We start from the raw sequence: 22,238 nt of genomic DNA on the forward strand, positions 1-22,238 counted from the left end.
ACCACCCAGGAGGGGGCCTCACCATCACCCACAAGAGCACCCTCTGCCTCACCACCTCCAACAAAACCTTCCCCTCTGCCGAACACCTGCACTTCCAGATCCAGACCACCCCCAAAGCCACACTCCGAAGAACCCTCGTCAACAGACACCCCGGCCCCCGAACACCCTTCACCATCACCAACTTCATCGCACCCCACGCCATTGCCTCAACAAACAACCTGAACTTCTACCTCGACAACCCCAGCGACCCCAACTCCAATATCCTTCGTGACAACCTCGCCAGCATCGGACTTAAATAACTCGTCAACACACCGGCCCACAGAGCAGGACACACCCTCGACCCCATCTTTGCAGCAGGAAACAACATCCAATTCAGCCACACAACGCAGCCGACATGGACCGGCCACCACTGCGTACACTTCGCCATCAACAAACCTAAGGCACCCAAACCAGCCCCACGCCCACCACAAAGGCACTGGAGCAAGGTTACCAATGAGCAACTTAACTCCACCCTCACCCGAGACAACCACACCTGGGCACCCGACGCACACGACGCAGCCAGAGAACACCACACCTGGATCTCCGACTGCGCAGACGAGCTCGCCCTGCTACGCAACCCCGACAGACAACGCCCCAGGAAAGCAGCCTTGTTCATCACCGCTCTCCAAGAAGCCAGACTCACCTGCAGACACCTGTAGAAGAACTGGAGAAACACCAAGACAACTGATAACCACACCACCTACAAGGATGCCATGACAGACTTCCACAACCAGATCAGAGCCACCAAGAGGAACTTCATCCACAACAAAATCCTGGCCAACTCCAAGGAACTTTTCAGTGTCATTCAAGAATTCACCAACCCACGCAGCGAAGCCACAGACATCACCTCATCCCAAGACCTCTGTGACAAGCTTGGAACCTATTTCCACCTCAATATCAAAAACATCTACGACAACTTCATCGACCATCCACCAGGTGCCACAGACGGCCCCCCAGAAACACAAGCCAGCCCACCATCTCCAACTGGACACCGATCACGGTCGAAGACACCGCCTCAACCATGAAAAGCATCCACTCGGGGGTCCCCACCGACCCCTGCCCCCCTCACATTTACCACAGAGCCACGGCTGCCATCGCACCCGAGCTACTACGCACCATCAACACCACCTTCAAAACAGGCACCTTCCCAGACAACTGGAAGTGCGCAGAAGTCAGACCTCTGATCAAGAAGCCCACAGCTGACCCCACCGACCTAAAGAACTATCGGCCCGTATCGCTCCTCCCCTTCACAGCCAAAGTTGCAGAGAAAACAGTCAACAGGAAACTGACACGATTCATTGAAGAGAACGCTGTCCTCGACCTGTCCCAATCTGGATTCCAAAGCAACCACAGCACAGAGACCGCTCTATTCGCCGCCACAGATGACATCCACACACTCCTGGACCAAGGCCACTCCGCAGCCCTCATCCTACTCGACCTATCAGCGGCCTTCGACACCGTCTCTCACCGCACACTAGTCTCCAGACTACACAACGCAGGCATATAAGGAACAGCCCTGGACTGGATCTGATCGTTCCTCACCGGAAGAAGCCAAAGGATCAGGCTCCCACCCTTCCTCTCCGACCTCACAAAAATCACCTGCGGAGTCCCACAGGGTTCATCCCTGAGCCCACCCTCTTCAACATCTACATGGACCCCCCTCGCAGCCACAGCCTCAACATCGTATCCTACGCCGACGACACCCAGCTCATCTTTTCCCTCACCAAAGACCCCACCACTGCCAAACTCAACTTCCAGAAAGGAATGCAAGATGTCACAGTCTGGATGACCAACAGCTGCCTGAAGCTCAAGGCCAAGAAGACAGAAGTCCTCGTCCTCTCTACCACCCCTTCTGCATGGGACAGCACTTGGTGGCCGACCGCCCTTGGAAGCCCACCTACCCCCTCCGACCACGCCAAGAACCTCTGCATCGTACTCGACTCATCACTCACCATGAACCGACAGGTCAACGCCGTCACCTGCAGCTGCTTCAACACCCTCTGCATCCTCCGCAAGACCTTCAAGTGGATCCCCCCTGAGTCAAGGAAGACAGTCACCCACGCACTCATCACCAGCAGACTGGACTATGGAAATGCACTCTACGCCGGCATCAACAAGTCCCTACTCCGCAAACTCCAGACAATACAGAACACCGCCGCCAGACTCGTCCTCGGCATCCCCCGACACAAACACATCAGTCAACACCTACGAAGTCTCCACTGGCTCCCCATGGAGAAAAGAGTCACTTTCAAAATCCTCACTCACGCCTACAAATGCCAACACAACAACAGACCCAAATACCTCAATGACAGAATCAACTTCCACATACCCAAAAGAAACCTCCGATCTTCCAACCTCACACTGGCTGAAACCCCGCGCATCCACAGAGCCAGAGCAGGCGGAAGATCCTTCTCTCACATTGCAGCCAAGACCTGAAACGAGCTACTGGCAGACATCAGACTGAACACCTTCAGGAAGACCCTCAAGATCTGACTCTTCGGCTAAACAGATCTGCGGACACCCCCCCCCCCCCAGCACCTTGAGACCTTCATAGGTGAGTAGCGTGCTTACAATTCCCTGAATGATTGATTGATTGATGGCCATAGTTGGGAAACCAGGTTCAAGTCTTAGCTTCAACTTATCATCCAGGGACTCTCAGAAAATCACTTAATCTTCCCGAGCATATATAAAAAAAATGTGACCTTGCGTAATATCACTGGTGTTCGTGTAGCAACACAATACCTCTGGGTCGAGTTTACACTATATATTCTTTTCAAAACTACCAGCGCATAAGGATTATACGTCCTCTCTGAACACGGCTTGCCTGTAGGCTATCCTATCATTAAAGCATTTCACTTTCTAAAAACGTGTGAAATGTCCAGAAGAAATTCCCGCCAAAAATGAGGAACAACATGCATCAAACAGCAGTGAACACTGCTTGCTACATGTTATTTCCCATTCTAGGTACAAAACTCAGAATGCCCTGTTTCAGGCATAGAAATACAGTGCACTAATGGGCATACTGTTCTTTGGCTATTACCAGTCACAGTATTACCGTGCCTCCTGTCAGGGCCGTCTTAACACCATTATATGCCCAGGTAAAGCAGTGCACTATGTCCTGTCTACACAACCACTCACAGAAATAAAAATGTTTAACAGAAAATTAGTGTTAAATTCTGGTCTGCATGGGGCCCCTATGCTCGTGGGACCCCTGGGCAACTGCCCAGCATGCCCATGCGTCAAGCCTGTGGTGGTGGGCCCCTTAAATTATATTCGCACGTGTCTGAAGAGACAGTGGTTCGACAGCAATGATTAATCACCGTTGCTAAGACTAGTGATCTAGTCATAGTTCAGGTTACAGGTGAAGCAGTTAGCCCTTCTAAACATCCATATCAAACAATTTAAATGACACAAAAGTGGGTTACATTTTTTTTTACTAGGTCTTTGTGACAGGGAGAGTCAGTAAACAGCAGGTACAAAAAAATCTTCCTTGGATGTATTATAAACCCAAACATTGCCCAACAGTCCGTCTTTCCTTTCAGCGATTTACTGAATCGTTCTCATGCAGTAAAATGCTTGTGGTTTACCGCTACAATCGCCTATTCCAAACCTGGCCACGGTAGGAGGCAAGCTACAATACCCCAAAGACGAGGCAACAATAACTTTGACGATTTACATTTAAACAAAATATACCTACATAAACAAAACAGATAAACTTCCATATTGTTTAAACAAAATTGCTACCAAGCTAGTGAATGCAAACAAGATATATGTGAACTCTACGATTTTCTGTATAAATTATTCTCGTAAAGAAATCATGAAGAAGCAAGTTTTTAACATTGACTATTTATAGACTTGTAAAAGAAATCTGTATAAGATACCAGGGGTGGCATTACATACAGTAATATTACAGAAGGGGTCGCAGTCACTTGTGCAGCGCATTATATGATACAGATAGCGCCGGTGCACACACAGCACCAGCGATTCTTATCGCCCCAGGCAAATGAGTGAAATACTTTGCCTCCGTGCTGTATTATAGATGTGGGCGCAGAGGTAAAGAGGCTGTCAGGAGGCGCACGGTCAGCAGACCCTCAAGGGCGCCCTTTGCATGGGGGGGGGGGGTAAAAGGTACCAAGGAAGCTAGGTTTTTTCTAGTAGTCCCGAAAAGGTAAAGGAAAATGTCAGAACAATCACCCTAAGTCGGGCGGACAGTCTGAGCGACATAGACTGACGGCCCAATGTCTGTGGGACTTTTGATCTAAGGGTTCCACAGTGGAACCATGGGAGGCTCCGCCCGAGGTAGCATGAGGGCGTGGCCTATTCTAAATAGAGCAGGCGACTGAGAGCTTAGCCGGCATGGTACTCTGCCGCCTATGGGCACGGTATCCTGTCCACCAATCTCTAAATAAGGCCCTATGTCATTAAAGTTATATACCTCAATTTAATATTGCAATTACTCATGTAAAATCCACTTATGTGAAGGGCTCTGTCATCTAATGGGTCCTGCTCACACTATGTAAAACTGCTAATTATTGAATATATGATTGTCCTGAATGCATTTTTTAAATACTTTAACTATAAACATGTGCCTCGTGTGATTTCCCCTGGGAGAGGACAGTGGCTGAAGAAGAAGAATCCAAGCTTTGGACAGCGAGTGGGTGAATGGCAGAGGCGTGAAACGCTTTTATTGTGTGAGCCGTTTGCTGCATGGATCATGAATTTTTCCAGCAGTTTAGAGTTTCACACTGCTCTTATATTTTGGCCGAGAGGTACCCTTACAAGGAAACTGGCAATTTTTTTTTAATAAGTGCTTGTTGGTGCTGAAAAAAGATATGCTATTTTATTGTGCGTTTTTTGCCTATCTACCTCACATTTTATAATAATATAGATGTTGATAATCTTTTTGATTCCATCAACAACTTAAAAATGCACTGAACGTAACCATTGTCCTACAGCGAATGTTGGACCTACGTGTAATATTCATGAGAATTACAAGATAGTCACAAGAGAAAAACTTCACAACTTCTCAGAGCCACAGTGAATAGGAGAACACGTTTAGGATTACAAGGCAGAGAAATAACTGATGTGAATCAATGCGGTCTGCAGCAGTGAAGGGGGTTTATTGATTAACATTTAATTTCTCCTACAGTTAAACGAGCCTATTGAGTTTGGATCAGACCTTTCAACAAAGAGTGGGCCAATGAAAGCCAAACCAAAAAGGGATGTGGCTAGGCACGCGTTCACCAATGTGGGCACAAAATATGCATTAAATAATTTATTCCAGATGTGACTTGTTGTGGGTCAGCCTCTCGGAAATGAGATGTATTTTTCCAGGCAGGCTGTCAGAGTAATGTGTGGGCATGGAGAGGGGTTGCATTTTTAAATGCAGCATAGCCGCTTTCTGGTCATCCAACTCAAAAGAGTGAGATGGTTCTGAGAAGATTCATAGGAGCCTGTAGCATGCATTTTGATAGATTAAGAGTTACCCCAGGTGTAGAGCAGATGTGGAAGGTGGTTCAACAGTCCACATCTCCTTGGATTCTCTGCCTTGCAGAGAGATTTTGCACATGAGGAGCTCAACTTGGGGCATCTTTTCTAAGATTAGACACAATGCAGCTCATCAACCAAAGTTGTTGTGCTGTGTTGCGTCAAAGGGAGAGAGCAGAACAGCGCCATATCTACTAATATATGCCATTGTTTCTCTCCCTCCCTGTGTACTTTTGACTGCCTTGCGCAACACACACGCACGCACCCTTGCACCGTAGTTTGCTTTATTTCTAGCATAGGTTTGTAATGGAAGGGTGGCCTTCCAGGACAAAATACTATGCTTAGATATAGCTTAAAACTTTTCTAACTTTGTAGGTGTGCTGTGCAGTACAGCACACATGCAAAGATGGAATAGTTCGGAAAAAAGAAAACTGTCCTCCAACGTTCCACCCAGTGGCGTAACGTAAGGTGAGGGGGCCCCCCTGCCACGCACACAGTGGGGCCCCCGCTCTGGATTTAATCCGAACTATTGAGCCTGAGTACTGTGCTGAGGGGGCCCCCTTTAGCTCGGGCCCCCCCCCGCACCGCGGGGGATGCGGGAGCCTGTGTTACGCCCCTGGTTCCACCTGCTTCGAGGGGGCATAATTTTGGCGCAAATTCTTTTGTAACAATATTAGCAGACAGGGATTTTTGTAAAAACCCATGGCCCAGGTGCCATCCATGACATAGCCCCTGGATGCAAAGTAGCTCATTGCATATTTTGAGTTCTTTGAGGGCTATTTTCTTTTGTGTTGAAAGGTGAATCCAATTTCGACACTTTGTGCTGGTTTGTGGCACTTGTGATGCAAACCTGGTGCAAAGTGTTCAAAAGCTGTCTCTGGTTTCTCTGTGACATTGCTGTGGGTGTGAATGATCCACAAAGAACCATTACTAGACTGTGTAGTATTGATTAATCAAGTACAACCTACATCCTTATTCGGAACTCAGCAAACAAAATGGGTTCTCCTACTAACTGTTGGTGTCATGAAGCTATTTCACAATCTCCCACCTAACAGACTCTTAACTCGCCTATCTGATTCTCTGCTTTACTTGGTTTTGTTAAGGACACTCTCCAGTTTTTGAACTTCCACTTTTAAAACCTGTTTGTTTAATACTCTTACAGCTTACAGCCGGTCTGCATGATTTTTTGGTTGAACTGGAAATTTTAACTTTTTTTTCTCACGCAAGTGTTGGCACATAGTCCGAATTAATCATTCATCTTACCACTAAATGCATAAGTGTTCCTACATTTCATACCCCATACCTGATATATATCGTTTCAACCTCTTTCTGTCTCTTTTCTGCTGAACAACCCGGTACACATTAATTCATCTTATCCAAATTCTCTATTTTAATTTTAGGGTTATTGTTGCTCTTCCTTGTTTCTACCCAGTTTAGTTGCCCCATCATCCACTTAGATAGATCTACCAAATCATTCTTTCTTACTATCCTATTTTTGTTCCACTGCCTGTCTCTGCCCTGCTCGGGCATGTCCACTTTTTGTCTGTTCTTCTTTCCATCTCAGTCTCTTCAAAGATGCAGACGATATCATCGCTCTTGTCCATCCACACTTCTTCCTTAACTAGGTTCTGCAAAGTTTTTTAAAAGCATCTGTTTCACATTTCTTATTTCAGAATTCTCCTTGTCCTGCCAGGAGCTCCTTTAGTCTTCCATCATCAGAACTCTCTTTTTATGGGCAATATGACACTTGTTAAATATCAAAACAGAGCAATTCAGACTGCCTTAAATCTCTTTTTTTTACATTACTGGCTTATTTTTTTTAACATATTAGTAGTCATTCTGCAAAGCCTACTTAGCCCTTTATTGGATGGTGTTCCTATTTTTTACCTAAAGTTCTGTTTTCATGTTTGTTTTTGTGGTTATCATTACTTAACTACTGTAAAGTTTCTGCTAAATATTGTAAAAAGATCTATGAATGAAAGGCTTTCCTAATGCAGAACACTCTAGCACTATGACTGACATGACTTGTCACATGTCAAAATGTGAAATGTTGTTTTCCAAAACTAAAAGCAGAGTTTTATGTTAGCATTCACAATTTGGTAGAACTAGGTATCTCTCTTTGAATTGGTCTGTTCTTCACCTAAAAATCTTCACCTGAACACCAACAAATTAGCAATGCCTCTCAAAGATGGCCGCCGTTGTGGGTACCGAGTGGATACCTTCTTCCAATACCTGCTTGTTTTCAGTACATGCTTTGCTTGTTCTCTGTATGGTGGCTTCCTTCTGTATAGTTTAGGCGTACTCGCGTACGTGTTGCTTGCTTGAGGCAATCGCCTTACTCACAAGGAAGATATTACCAGGCTTACCTTTTTTCCCAGGTGAATTAAACTGTGTTTGCATCTAAACCTGGTGATTTGCTTTAGGCGACAGCAAAAAGCTGGGCAGGTTAACATCAAATGTTTGAATAAAAACATGGCTTTAGGAACAAGACTAGCTTCCTTAACTTCATTAATGACAGAGGGAATAGACTTTCTATCAATGTGAGATCAGTGCCACAGAAAGACAGGCATCTGTTAGTGGAGGTGTAGTTTATGCCATACTGATTAGAATAAATGAACCCTAAAACATAATGTTATTGTTTAAATAAATCACAACAGTGCAGTTCTATCAAGCAAATAGTGTAGCAGTGTGCTGGAGTTTTCATGCTTTTGAGCCCAGTCGTGAACTATCATTTGGTACAGAATGAGCAGTCAAATCCATATATACTGACACTTCTTTAGTACATATTATACATATTATTTTCTGCTGGTGATTTCAAGGCTAAGAAGTGAACACAACTACTGAGCTAAACCTGTGTATGCTTGGTTATTTTGATCAAACAGAAATGATCTATATTAAACTTCAAATTGAGGCCCTTTGCATATGAGTCTTCACGCAGGCGAAACTGCAGATTGATCAATTCAGTCATTTGGACTATCTTTAAGATGCCAAAACGTTTTATTTATTTTTGATTCAGATTAAGCAATAGCAAAAACAAAACCACACAGCTTCCCACCAAATGTCTGCATGTCATCTTTTGTTATTTTTACAGCCCTAAATGCTTGGGTATGCAAGGACTGTTGGATTCTAGACAAGGGCTGTGCAGTAACAGTGTGGGAAAGGGAATCGAGCTGGGCGGCTACTGCTGCAAGAAGTTGCAATACACCAAATGCAATGCTCTGACTCCCCCTTGACATAACAGATGCAATTGCAAAAGCCATAAATGGTCTTTCAAGGCGGATAACATATCACATTAACAGTAACATTATCAATGAGACAATATAGCATTAGTTATTGGTTGGAGTAGGTGTAGTTATTTATCTGCTTTGCGCTTTTAGGAGTTGTTACTTATTGGTATAAATATTGTGAGGTCATAAGCATTGCATTTCATGGGCATGTCATAGTATGTATGACTGTTGTGTGTTAATTTTTTGGTTTTCACTAATAATAATCAGTTTTGTTTTTTTACATCCGTTAAGGTCTTATAATAAATTGTAACCAATATTTTCACTATAAGGTTTTCTCAGTAAATTTCATTTTTTTTGCTGACATATTCCATTCAACCTTGAGCCCGCATGGGCGGACCTATGCAACGGTGGATTGCAGCAGGCACTGTACCTTCTGAACCTTCCATGTGGAAACTGGGTCCATTTTTTATTTGAAAGTTTGTGCACATTCTTCACATGGTGCAAAAGCTATTAACAAAGCACGAATTGTTTGTTAAATAGAGTCCTTGACCTGACCATTGTTGTGTGCCTGTGTTATGCATGTATTATGGCGGTGAAAAGAAATGTGGCCCAACAATACATGTTACTTAGACCAACTATACTAATGCTCATAAATACACTTTCACACATTTATTACTACAATGCAATGGTCAGTTTCAAGTTTATTACCACAGTACAGCTTATGTAACTTTAGAGAAATTCTTTTTACTGCCACACAGATTTCCTGTGACAATAACTTTAAGTATTGTATTGTATTGTACTGTAGCATTTATATATTGTGCTTAATACCCCTATGTGGGGTACCGAAGCGAATACCTACAAGTGCAGCATGCTACACCATGACGGGTGTGTGATCAGAAAGATGTTGTTTTTTGTTTTGATCCAATGTGGGAAGTGTTCCATGTCATCTGATGACCACCGAGATGTGGTTATCATGCTCTGGAACACAGCGCAAACCATATCTAAGTGTCTATGTGAAATTTATAGATGTATAAAAACGGTCAGCTCGTGTAGATATTTGGGATCTGTAGTGAGTGGACTATATTAAAGTTCTCCAAAATTGTCCGATAATATGTGACAGATCTCTTCACTTACTCTATGCCTGTTCATTTGGTGTTGTTCGGCTGTACAGTGCTGAACAACCCTCCCAGCAGATATGTATTATGTGAATTATAAATTTCAATTTGTTAGTGACCACTGTGTATCATGATTTTAGTATTATTGTGGGCCATAACTCAAATGCATGGAAGTACATAACTATATATTGCCTCGGTGAACGAAGGTCAGCCCTATATTTGGTTACCCGCACAATTAAAGCAGTTTTATGGTTGAGTTGTTTGCAATTTGTGGGTTGTGAGCTGAGCGTTGTACTTGAGGATGCAATTGTTTTCTGGGCTATGTTGCCAGGATGCTGGTGGAGCAGTTATCTAGGAAATAGTTAGGTTTCCAACTGTCGTTTGAGGTGTATATCATCCTGGGTGCTTCTAATACTGGCTGGTAGTGAGTTCCAGAGCTTGGCAGCCTGCTACTGAGAAAGCAGCACCTCCTACAGATTTTTTATGGTAAGATGGTATGATAATAAGTGGTGCAAGCCTGAAGCTCAGAGTTCTTTTTGGTTTGCATTGCTTGAATTTAGCTTGTAGGTATAGTGGTCCTTTTCCTTGGGAGGCTTTGTGGACAATGCAAAGTGGCTTGAACACTGCCCTTCTAGTTATAGGTAGCCAGTGGAGCGATTGCATGGCTGGAATCATGCATCCCCTTGAGAGATGATGGAGAAGAATCCTTGCAGCAGTGTTTTGGATGAGTTGTATTTTGCATATAATGTATGTGGGTGCGCCAATGTATAGGCTGTTGGCATAGTCAAGCGTGGAGATTACAGGTGTGAGGATGGCTTGCAGGCTATTTTGGTATGCAAGCTATGGGAAGATGCAACGTAGTGCTTTCACTGTGTAGAAGGCACTCTTTGCGACGTTGCCAGTATGTGGTATCAAGGATAGGTCTGAATCTATGGTTACTCCTAGGTTGCTAACCTTTCTTGATGTTGTCAGAGGGGCTTCAAGTTCCCTAGGCCATATTGCATTCGGCTTGTAGTTTTGCCATTGTCCGCATGTCATAATTTATGTCTTTGCGGTATTGGGCCTTGGATGGTTATTCATCATCTATGTGATATTATGGACCCCTGAGGCGTACCACAGTGTTGTGTGTGAGGAGGTGATGTGAAAGGGTAGACTACACTTTGTCTGTCTGTGAGAAAAGTAGCTATCCATTTTAAAACATTTTAACAGATTTTGATATCATGAAGTCTTTGTAGTACTGTGTGGTGTGGGACAGTGTCAAATGCAGCTGATAAATCCAGACGTAAATAGGCAGCTACTCGGTTTTTTCCCGATGTGAGTTTTAGGTCATCCTTAATGGATATGATTGCTGAGTCAATGGTCTGAAAGTAAGCCACACTGTTCTGTAAAAATAGAGAGTTGAGACTAAACACTGCTTTCTCGAAAAAAACTTCAGAAGAAAGGTCTGTTTGATATGGGACTGTAGTTTGCTGAATCAGATGGGTCGAGGTTTTCCTTTTTGAGATGACGTCTGATGTAGATGGTTTTGAGCTCAGATGGGAAAGAGCCTAGTTTCAGGGACTTGTTGAGTGGGCATCAGACTACCTCTCCTGCACAGGTTGAATAAAGGATAACCTTGAAGAGTCTAGATGGTACTGGTCCTGATGATGATCATGAGCCTATTATTAATTGTTATTATTTAAATTATTTGTAGAGCGCACTGTGACCAGACTGGAATCCTCGCACTTGAAGCAGCAATTGCTTAAGGGGGGAAAGAAGAGAGACGGCAATACATCACTAGAGGCATCCGTTACTTAGGGAACTACCAGGTCTTCAAGGCCTTTTCTAAATATCAGTAGATCTGTCAGTACTCTTAGTTCAGGCAGCAGCCTGTTCCAATACTAAGCAGGCTTGACTAGATAGATAGATAGATAGATAGATAGATAGATAGATAGATAGATAGATAGATAGATAGATAGATAGATAGATAGATAGATAGATAGATAGATAGATAGATAGATAGATAGATAGATAGATAGATAGATAGATAGATAGATAGATAGATAGATAGATAGATAGATAGATAGATAGATAGATAGATAGATATTTTACACTGTCAGCAATAGTATCAGTATAGATATGGTTGAGTCGGAATTTCCATAGTAAAAGCATTTACTCTGAGCCACCTAAAAGAAAGAGAGGAAAACAGGCATAGAGAAAGTGATTCACAGCTACACACAAAAACAACTGTACTCATCTGCTTGAGAAGCAGCTCTCAAGCAGGAAGAGGGCTAGCGCAAATGAGGCATTATGGGAGACTCAATGACCCACTTGCTGCAACAGGGCAGTTGACCCATGGTTCGCTCCTAAAAATGGCATCCAACAAGGAAAAAAGGTATTTATCACCCTGCATCTCTGCATCTATTCTAAAAAAAAATAGGTGAAAGGCATCAACGTTTCTATTCTTGTGGTATTTTGATGGTTTCAAGTCGAACTATCTGTTTTATTGACTTTCATTCCTTCGTGCCACTCTTATGTTTTTGAAGTGCACTTAAAACTAGTCTCCCTTTTCTAAGTCTAATGTAAGTCAGCATAGATGAATTGTCGCTGTTAACCCTTCTTCCAGTAAATGTCCAGAGTTTAGGGCACTGAGAGTCTTTTTTGGCAGTTTTTATAACATGAACGTGACCGAAGGGCATTACGCCTCTTTACAACAAAACCAGACTACATTATACTTTTTTTCATTTTTAGACAAAGGGAGATTAAATGATTTCTCCAAAACCAAAGGAATTTGATCCGAGGCCAGGAATCATTCCTGATTCCCCATGTTCCAAAGTCGGAAGATTTCTAGCCACTATGCTAAGACCAGTCGCAGTCCATGCAGATAACTGGGGTAGGGGGGGGGGATTTCGAGGGACGATGCAGAGGGAAAATTAAATAAATAATGAATTTTCCCTCTGCATCATCCCTTGAAATCCCCCCTTACCTGCCCCCACCCCCCTCCACCGCTGTTACCTGCACAGACCGTGGCTGGCCTCCACCCCCTCCACCCCCAACATTCATTCTTGACTGTCAAAATGCACAATGAAAATCTACTTGCAATTCGATGCATTGATATCACTTAATGTGATGGATGCACATTTACACTGCTCTCAATCAATGCCGTAATACATAATATTCAATAAGAGTTTACCCAATGCCTACAGCACTAAGTATCATACATCCACTATGTCCCTCTTCTTGCTCCTTGGTGGTTAAGGGCTGAAATTGCTGAAGCGTGGTATTTACTTAGCCATCTCGTCCTTTAAGCCAAAACCCTGGCCCTGTCCTTCATGCCTCTGCGTCTATGTCTTCAGATAGAGCCAACTCCACTCCTGGCAATGAAATAGTTTATAATGAAGGATTCCGTGTTTAATTTGTTTATGAAAGTAAGCCAATACTTGCTATCAAACTGTAAACCATCCAAGACATTCTGTTACTGCAGTGTGTCAGGGTGTCTCGAATGTGATACCTTCGGTGCTAGATTGACCTGAAATCCAAATACTTGGCTTGCTTGATCCAGATAATATGTGTGTAATGTGTAGGAGGATTGCACAAATATGTGTGTGCGCACAGTGTTTGCGTGTGGGTGTGTGTGTGTGTGAAAGGAAATTGAGATAATTCGTTTTTCTGTATTTGTGTGTGAGTGTAAATGCTCAGTGGCTGTCAGCAGGGTGCTTATGTTTGGGAAAACTTATATATGGGACGTTTGAGTGTGTGTGTGTGACAGAGTTCATAGGGCGTGTGCAGAAATATGTATTTTATTGTGTGTGTGCGAATGGAAGTTGGTTAAAGAGAAGGTAAGAATTTGTATGCATTGCTGCTTGTGTTTGTGGGCAGGTAGTGTGTGTGTGTATGTGTGTGTGTGTGAGTGTGTGTGTTATATATGTGGTGTGTGCTTGTGAAGAACCCAGGATTGGATGCGGGTGTGCAATGTATGTTTTTTTTTTGCAAAATTGTGTGTGTATTCTGTATCATTTAGTTTATGTGCCAGCCAATATGAGGTTATTATAAAACATAGATAAGATGCATGTCCCCGTGCAAGTCTGTGTGTATTCGGAATGTATTTGCAATGTATTTGTAGTGTGTCAATGTGTTTGTGATAGAGTGTGTGTGTGTCATATTTGTGTTTATGTGTGTGTGTGTGTGTGTGTGTGTGTGTGTGTGTGTGTGTGTGTGTGTGTGTGTGTGTGCACGTGGGGTCCCATGTTTTCTTTTGTGGGCCCAATTTTACTGTTGTTGTCCCTGATATTACCACAAACATTGCCTGCAGCAAGCACATACATTCATTCCCACATATCTTACAAAACACCTCCACAGGGTGTCTTAACAAGTAAAAAATACCCCACTTTTCAAATGTGGGCCTCTTTCATAGCTATCTGCTTTGCTAATGGGAGCCACTTTTATTCGGGTGCAGACACACACACATACACACACTCATACACACATACAAAGAACAACTGCTGCTATTAAAGATCAGAATCGACTCCACTGCAAAATACACAGAGATCTGAGATAACAGAAGAGCAATGGAAGAATTATCTTATGGTCTGGTGTTCTCACTCATACTGTATGTAAATTGAATCTACCCATTATCTATCTATCTATCTATCTATCTATCTATCTATCTATCTATCTATCTATCTATCTATCTATCGATCTATCTCAATTATTATTATTGCGAAGATGATGATGATGCTATGCTGCTGAAAATAATTCAACGCATACAGAACGCCTCTGCACGACTCGTCCTCGACATCCCTCGCCATCACCACATATCCGCCCACCTGAGAAACCTGCATTGGCTCCCCGTCAGCAAGAGGATCACGTTCAGGCTCCTCACTCACGCACACAAAGCTCTCCACAACAAGGGCCCCGAATACCTCAACAACCGCCTCTCGTTTCACGCCCCCACCCGCCAGCTCCGATCCGCCAGCCTCGCCCTCGCCTCTGTCCCACGGATTCGCAGAACCACCGCCGGTGGAAGATCGTTCTCCCACCTGGCAGCCGTCACCTGGAACTCCCTCCCCGCACACCTGCGAATGACCCAGGACCATCTCACCTTCAGGAAACACCTCAAGACCTGGCTCTTCGAACAGTAGCAGCACCCCCCCACCCCCGTTTCTTCCCTTCCAGCGCCTTGAGACCCCCACGGGTGAGTAGCGCGCTCTATAAATGCTTGATTGATTGAATGCCAGCCTAAAATAACTTCTAGTTTGAAAGAAGTGTACTATTGAATCTACGGTCAAACATTTATCCTATAGCGCATCTGCAACGTTCCTTGATATTTGCACAGTAAGATGTAATCCACCTAAGAAATCCCTGCTTGTTGCAGCGTTGCCCCGTCACCCCTCTCCACCACCAGGTCTCAGGCACACCTTTCCCTCAACTCCCCCCGCCGTCTCAGAGAGATACCTCTCCCCCCGCTTCCCACAGCCGCATCCCTTCAGTACTGCTTATCACTTCTCTGATGCTACACTACAGATGAAAAGAACAGGGACTATATTCACAAGGCGTATTCAATGTGATTTTATATCCCTGTGTGGATGTAACCCCTCGAGTCAGCACTTCAAGTGGCCCAGGTCCCTCTGGGTCTCAGACCCACTAGTAATTCAAAGCAGACACTGAAGCAGGGCCCTGTTTTCATGCCCTTAGCTTTACAGCCAAACACAATGAGCAATCAATGTACGAAAAGCTATGGCCGCTCCTGTTTGTATTTCACGTGCTTTACTTAATCTTGTGCTCCCTCGGAGTGTTTGCTTTCTCCAGGATGTTGTGTTACATTATGTTTTTCCAGGCAGCATATTGCTCTTGTACAGGGCATACTTTGAATTGAGTCGCCTCCAGGTGTTTCTAACGGGGCACGATGGACAGCTATGGGGCTATGACTCAAGGAAGTTCAAGTTTCTCTCAATGCTTGTCAGTGGGTCTAAAGGGTGTACAGAATATGTGACCATCCAATCCTTGGCCTCTCTGCATAGCGCACAGAGCAATGATCATGTATGCCAGGTGCAGTTGTCTATACAAATGTATGTGAAAGGGGTACACAGTTTTTGAAATATTGACAAAGTGAACTCAAAGGGGAATGCAGTGCTTGCAGGTGAGTGTTTGTGTTTGGGGTGGAGACATGAAAGAGATGCAAGGAAGTACATGCAGAAGAGAGACAAGAGTGAGATGACGAGAAAAGAGATGTGGTGTGATATATGCAGATGGAGGATTTCAGAAAGATGTTAAGAGAAATAGGGTGTATGTCTAACACAGGATGCAGAGGAAAGTTGTATGAAAGGAAGAACAGGTGTGACTGAGACACTCTGCACCATACTATCCCATCCACAGATCTTGGTAATGTTTGATTCACAGTCTCATCATTTCAGAATTAAAACCTTTTCAATATTCATTAATTACACCAAAACCATTGATGTTACTCATTTATCTTAAACAGCCATTGGCAAAGCCAATAGTCCTGGCTTATTTTAGGTGTATGTCAGTTGTGTTATATAGCCGAATGCAATAACAGAATGCTCAGAAAGGTGCCAAAATACCAGTTGTGTGGCACTATGCTGGAAGCACACAATGTGAGTTAACACATTTAGGCCAAGGCCTTAATTATAGAGGCCATGCCCCTTTAGCCCGCCCCGCCTCGCCCCACTCTTTTCAAACCCTGCCTCAAAGGCTGTTTCCATTTAGCTATCTTTGTTTTTTATCTCCGCACGTGAAACAAAAAGCATGGCATAGACCCGCTATGCAGCTCCACCGAGAGCAATGTGCTGTTTATTACCACTGCTGAGGGAATGCAGCGGTGTCGGACTGGGACAGAAAATTGACCTGGGCACCACAATAAACATGGACCCCAGTAGTGAATTAAGTAGCTAAAAAGGGACCCACTTTACAAGCTGGGGTAGTTTGGAGCTTGTAAAGACACACTGTATAAGTGTTTTGCAAGGTGTGGAAGCCCCATGGGTTTGAGCTTGCTGCAGGCAATGTTTGTTTTAAGAGCAGGGAAATCAACAGAAACTACTGGCCCAGACCATAAAACAGGCCCCACAAACAGCCAAAACACGGGCCCGCACACTGGCCCGTCAGAGCCGCCCATCGGGGACTGCCTGGCTGCCCTGTAGGCCAGTCCGACCCTAGAGGGCAGAGGTATGCTGCGCCCCCAACCCCCGCAGAATCTGCTTTGTGACATTCATGGCTGCTTCCCACACTCCACAATGACTATCACACACAGTAGGGCTCCGTATTCACTTTATTCTGTCGATGAGTGTTATATGTTATGTCCCCATCTATTGTAAACTAGCGACTCTTTCTTGAATCGTTTTTTCCGGCGGCCTCTCTAGCTGTGGCTAGATTTCAGGGTAATGTGTCATCCCGGGCGAGCTTCCTGCCCCCGTGTTTAAGTTGAAACTGCAAGTGTCAGGTCCCCTTGGAGACGCTTCGTTAAAGTGAAGCCCGGGACACTGGCGGGTTTAATCAACTTTTTTGTTTGGGAGCTGAATGCCTAGTGCCCCTGGGAGGGGCGCGCTGCCCCTCCCCATTGTGTGCCCAGGGAAGCATTGAGGGCACCCCGCTGGCAGGGGAATGCCGAGGGCATCCATTATTAGCTTTCCACTAAATGTTTCTATTGTCCGCCTGGCCTGCCACATAACGTGTGCATTTAAGGTGAACAAAAAGCACACTCATTACATTTTAAGAAGCCACGGCTTGCCGCCCTGCTGACCCGGGGCAGCCACCTCCCTCCGCCTCCTCCCGGAGGCTGGCGGCCTCTCTCCTCCAGTTAGGGGCGCTGCTGATAACAGATGATGGCGTTTGGCTGATAAATGGACAACTGGGGTTGTCCCGTGCCTGTGTGGTGGTGGTAGTGGTGGCGCGGAGCATCGCTCAGGGGGTGGGTGCCCCGTAGCTGTACCACCTCTGTCTGCAAGTCCCGCATTCTTACACACTCTCCCCAAGGACAGAGCAGCCCTCACGATCACCTCAAGTCAACCCTGAAAGGTGGGTGTGAATCAAGGCGGTGGCTGCCAGTAACCAGGCATCCTGACACACTGGCACAAAGAGTTGTACGGTGTGCGTGGAAATGGAACACAAAAACGTGTATAATTTTCAGCCCACAATTATATCCCCACCTTTAAAAAATACCCAAAGTGGCATGCTGAAAAATAACTAAAAAGATGACAACGTATATTGCCAAGAGGAGGGCAAGCGCACCCCTCACAAAAACACACACTTAATGTGGGGTGGACAAACCCACCATCCAACATATACAAACTCTTACCAAAACACGCAGCTCTACACACACATACATGCAAACACTTTCAGCAACTAGCAGACAGTCACACAGGCTGACAAATAGAGACATAGCAAAGAATAGGGAGGAAAACAAACACCATTAGAAAACTAGTGAAACGCAAATAACAAATGTGGAAACAGCAACAAACGGAAGAACACATACACACAACTTTTTCTCACTCTCTCTCTCTCTCTCTCTCAGGCACACCCAGATACACAGGCTAGCGCACATAGGTAGACCCACGGCAATTTCGTTTTTCCCACACACACACGGACAGATGGCCACACACAGGAAAAAAATAAAAAACAGTTACAAAAGTACAATACAGCTCAGAAAATTATTAAAACACTGCCACATGTAGATGCGTAGCAACAAAGAAGGATACACGCATACTCAAAATCAAACACACTAACACATAAAACAAGTCATTCGCACACCAACAAAAACCAATAGATAGGCAGCAGAACTCACGCACCAACGCTATAGCTTGCAAATAAATGCTGACAAATGCAGATATTGCCACAACCACTACAAACACAGACCAAGAGAAACATGGACACCACCATACTTACAGGGAAATGAAAATACGTGTAAAAAAGTTAGAAACACCCACTCACATAGCAACGCGCGAGCACACTTCACACACACATCAACACAATATGCGTAAACTCAGACAGCTCTGCAGCCACAATCGCAAATACCTGCACTTACAAACAAATACTGAGAGCCATACGCTGGTAAACAAAAACAACTTCGCCCCTCCCTCCCAAGTAAACACAAACACCTACACATAAACCCTCCCGTGTAGCGGAGTGGTCACCCGACGCTCGTCTCCATCGCCATGCGCAGGCACACACACACACCTCTAATACATCTCGGAGCCGAGCACCCGAGGCAGCATAACTTAAGCACACAGTGAAGGTAAAAAGCCACGCCAAGTTGCCTCGGCCACTTACCTTCAGCCCCGTGATGTCCATGCCCAGTCCACACCGCCACCATGACCAGCAGGACCCCGGCGTGCCAACCCTGCCTCGAATCCAGCCTCTCCCTGCCCAGGTGCATTCCTCTCAAGCTGCCGCTGATCCGGGGTCGCCAACGATGCATCCGTGATACGACCCAGCGACCCTAAATTCTCCCTCCTTTCTCCAGCGGAGACGTTGTAGCCGAGTAAGTTTCTTTTGCTCTGCCCCTTTGTGTCTTATAGGACTGCTGTTTCATTCCCTGCCCTACAAGTTACTTCTGTGTGTCAGCGCAGACCGGGTGCTGCTTTTTAGCCCTTCTCGGCGAGCTGATGTTCATTTGAGCGCCGGGATCCAACAATCCTTCTCCTTTTCAAAGCACCAGGGGTCGAATCTGGTCTCCCTGCCTCTCCCCCGCTCTCCTTCCCTCGCCCCCTCCTCAGCCTTTGCCCGAAATCTCTAGCCGGAGACCGTGGTACATGTTGCAGTTCTCTCTCCGCGGACGTCACAACAACAGCGCCCTCCTGTGGTACCTTGCGCTCCCACAAAGACACCGACTCGATCTCTGCAACGTAAGTGAAGCCTCCCAGTAACGGGGCTTCTTTTAAAGTTTACATTCCACTCGGACCAAAATAAGGAGAGAAACAATGAAAGAAGCATGGAAAAGAATCTCTTGTGAATTTGTGAAAAATCAAGCGAAAAATCCGAATGATATCGCTTTCCAAAGTTTGAGAGAACCACAAAATGTGGCTCACCTGAAAGTGCAAAAGCCAAAGGAAATGATGGACGGAGTGTTGAACATTGCAAGCACTCACCCCCAGTCAACTGATCTGGGTTTAATCCATCACCGTTCTTTAGCCCACTCTGCCACCCCAGTTCAGACATGGCCATATGCAAATCAGTCTGACCCTGTGCCTCATGGGAACAGTCCAGCCCGAACTGCCAAGCCATGTCTTTCCTGGACCGGAAACAAGCTTCCTAGGACCGGTTTCTGGCATTTCAGCCGTCTTCAGCCAGGCTTATCCACAAGGGACTCACGTCTGAGCATACCCTGCCAACTTATGGCGAACAAAGCAAAAACCAAAGGAAAGGATGGACGGAGTGTTGAACATTGCAAGCACTCACCCCCAGTCAACTGATCTGGGTTTAATCCATCACCGTTCTTTAGCCCACTCTGCCACCCCAGTTCAGACATGGCCATATGCAAACCAGTCTGACCCTGTGCCTCATGGGAACAGTCCAGTCCAAACTGCCAAGCCATGTCTTTCCTGGACCGGAAACAAGCTTCCTAGGACCGGTTTCTGGCATTTCAGCCGTCTTCAGCCAGGCTTGCTTGAATCCAGTGGCAAAGTGAGCAAGGGACTCACGTCTGAGCATACCCTGCCAACTTATGGCGAACAAGGCAAAAAACAAAAGGAAATGATGGACGGAGTGTTGAACACTGCAAGCACTCACCCCCAATCAACTGATCTGTGTTTAATCCATCACCGTTCTTTAGCCCACTCTGCCACCCCAGTTCAGACATGGCCATATGCAAATCAGTCTGACCCTGTGCCTCATGGGAACAGTCCAGCCCGAAATGCCAAGCCATGTCTTTCCTGGACCGGAAACAAGCTTCCTAGGACCGGTTTCTGGCATTTCAGCCGTCTTCAGCCAGGCTTGCTTGAATCTAGTGGCAAAGTGAGCAAGGGACTCACGTCTGAGCATACCCTGCCAACTTATGGCGAACAAAGCAAAAACCAAAGGAAATGATGGACGGAGTGTTGAACATTGCAAGCACTCACCCCCAGTCAACTGATCTGGGTTTAATCCATCACCGCTCTTAAGCCCACTCTGCCACCCCAGTTCAGACATGGCCATATGCAAATCAGTCTGACCCAGTGCCTCATGGGAACAGTCCAGCCCGAACTGCCAAGCCATGTCTTTCCTGGAACGGAAACAAGCTTCCTAGGACCGGTTTCTGGCATTTTAGCCGTCTTCAGCCAGGCTTGCTTGAATCCAGTGGCAAAGTGAGCAAGGGACTCACGTCTGAGCATACCCTGCCAACTTATGGCGAACAAAGCAAAAACCAAAGGAAATGATGGACTGAGTGTTGAACATTGCAAGCACTCACCCCCAGTCAACTGATCTGTGTTTAATCCATCACCGTTCTTTAGCCCACTCTGCCACCCCAGTTCAGACATGGCCATATGCAAATCAGTCTGACCCTGTGACTCATGGGAACAGTCCAGCCCGAACTGCCAAGCCATGTCTTTCCTGGACCGGAAACAAGCTTCCTAGGACCGGTTTCTGGCATTTCAGCCGTCTTCAGCCAGGCTTATCCACAAGGGACTCACGTCTGAGCATACCCTGCCAACTTATGGCGAACAAAGCAAAAACCAAAGGAAAGGATGGACGGAGTGTTGAACATTGCAAGCACTCACCCCCAGTCAACTGATCTGGGTTTAATCCATCACCGTTCTTTAGCCCACTCTGCCACCCCAGTTCAGACATGGCCATATGCAAATCAGTCTGACCCTGTGACTCATGGGAACAGTCCAGCCCGAACTGCCAAGCCATGTCTTTCCTGGACCGGAAACAAGCTTCCCAGGACCGGTTTCTGGCATTTCAGCCGTCTTCAGCCAGGCTTGCTTGAATCCAGTGGCAAAGTGAGCAAGGGACTCACGTCTGAGCAAACCCTGCCAACTTATGGCGAACAAAGCAAAAACCAAAGGAAATGATGGACGGAGTGTTGAACATTGCAAGCACTCACCCCCAGTTAACTGATCTGGGTTTAATCGATCACCGTTCTTTAGCCCACTCTGCCACCCCAGTTCAGACATGGCCATATGCAAATCAGTCTGATCCTGTGCCTCATGGGAACAGTCCAGCCCGAACTGCCAAGCCATGTTTTTTGCTGGACCGGAAACAAGCTTCCTAGGACCGGATTCAGCCAGGCTTGCTAGAATCCAGTGGCAAAGTGAGCAAGGGACTCACGTCTGAGCATACCCTGCCAACTTATGGCGAACGTGCAGCACCATTTCCTTGCCATGAAAGTTAGAAACGACGGGACACTTTGCAGTAAACTGACACGTTTGAAGCCATGGTCACAGCGGCCACGTGCTCA

General features: G+C 45.6%; 1 protein-coding gene across 2 annotated transcripts in view; it reads right to left on the reverse strand.

Moving 5' to 3' along the window:
* Window positions 1–19,584, reverse strand: part of ROR1 (ROR family WNT receptor 1) — a 665,735-nt gene extending 646,151 nt beyond the window's left edge. Inside the window, exon 1 of one of the 2 annotated variants that reach the window (XM_085602387.1) lies at window positions 19,130–19,584. In XM_085602387.1, coding sequence (XP_085458513.1) covers window positions 19,130–19,277 — 148 coding nt within the window. In that variant the 5' untranslated portion in view covers window positions 19,278–19,584. The remainder of the gene's footprint in view (window positions 1–19,129) is intronic. The other variant, XM_085602388.1, reaches the window with a different exon arrangement.
* Window positions 19,585–22,238: the final 2,654 nt, after the last annotated feature.

The sequence above is a fragment of the Triturus cristatus genome, chromosome 4_2, assembly GCF_964204655.1.
Source record: "Triturus cristatus chromosome 4_2, aTriCri1.1, whole genome shotgun sequence".
Classification (NCBI taxonomy): Eukaryota; Metazoa; Chordata; class Amphibia; order Caudata; family Salamandridae; genus Triturus; species Triturus cristatus.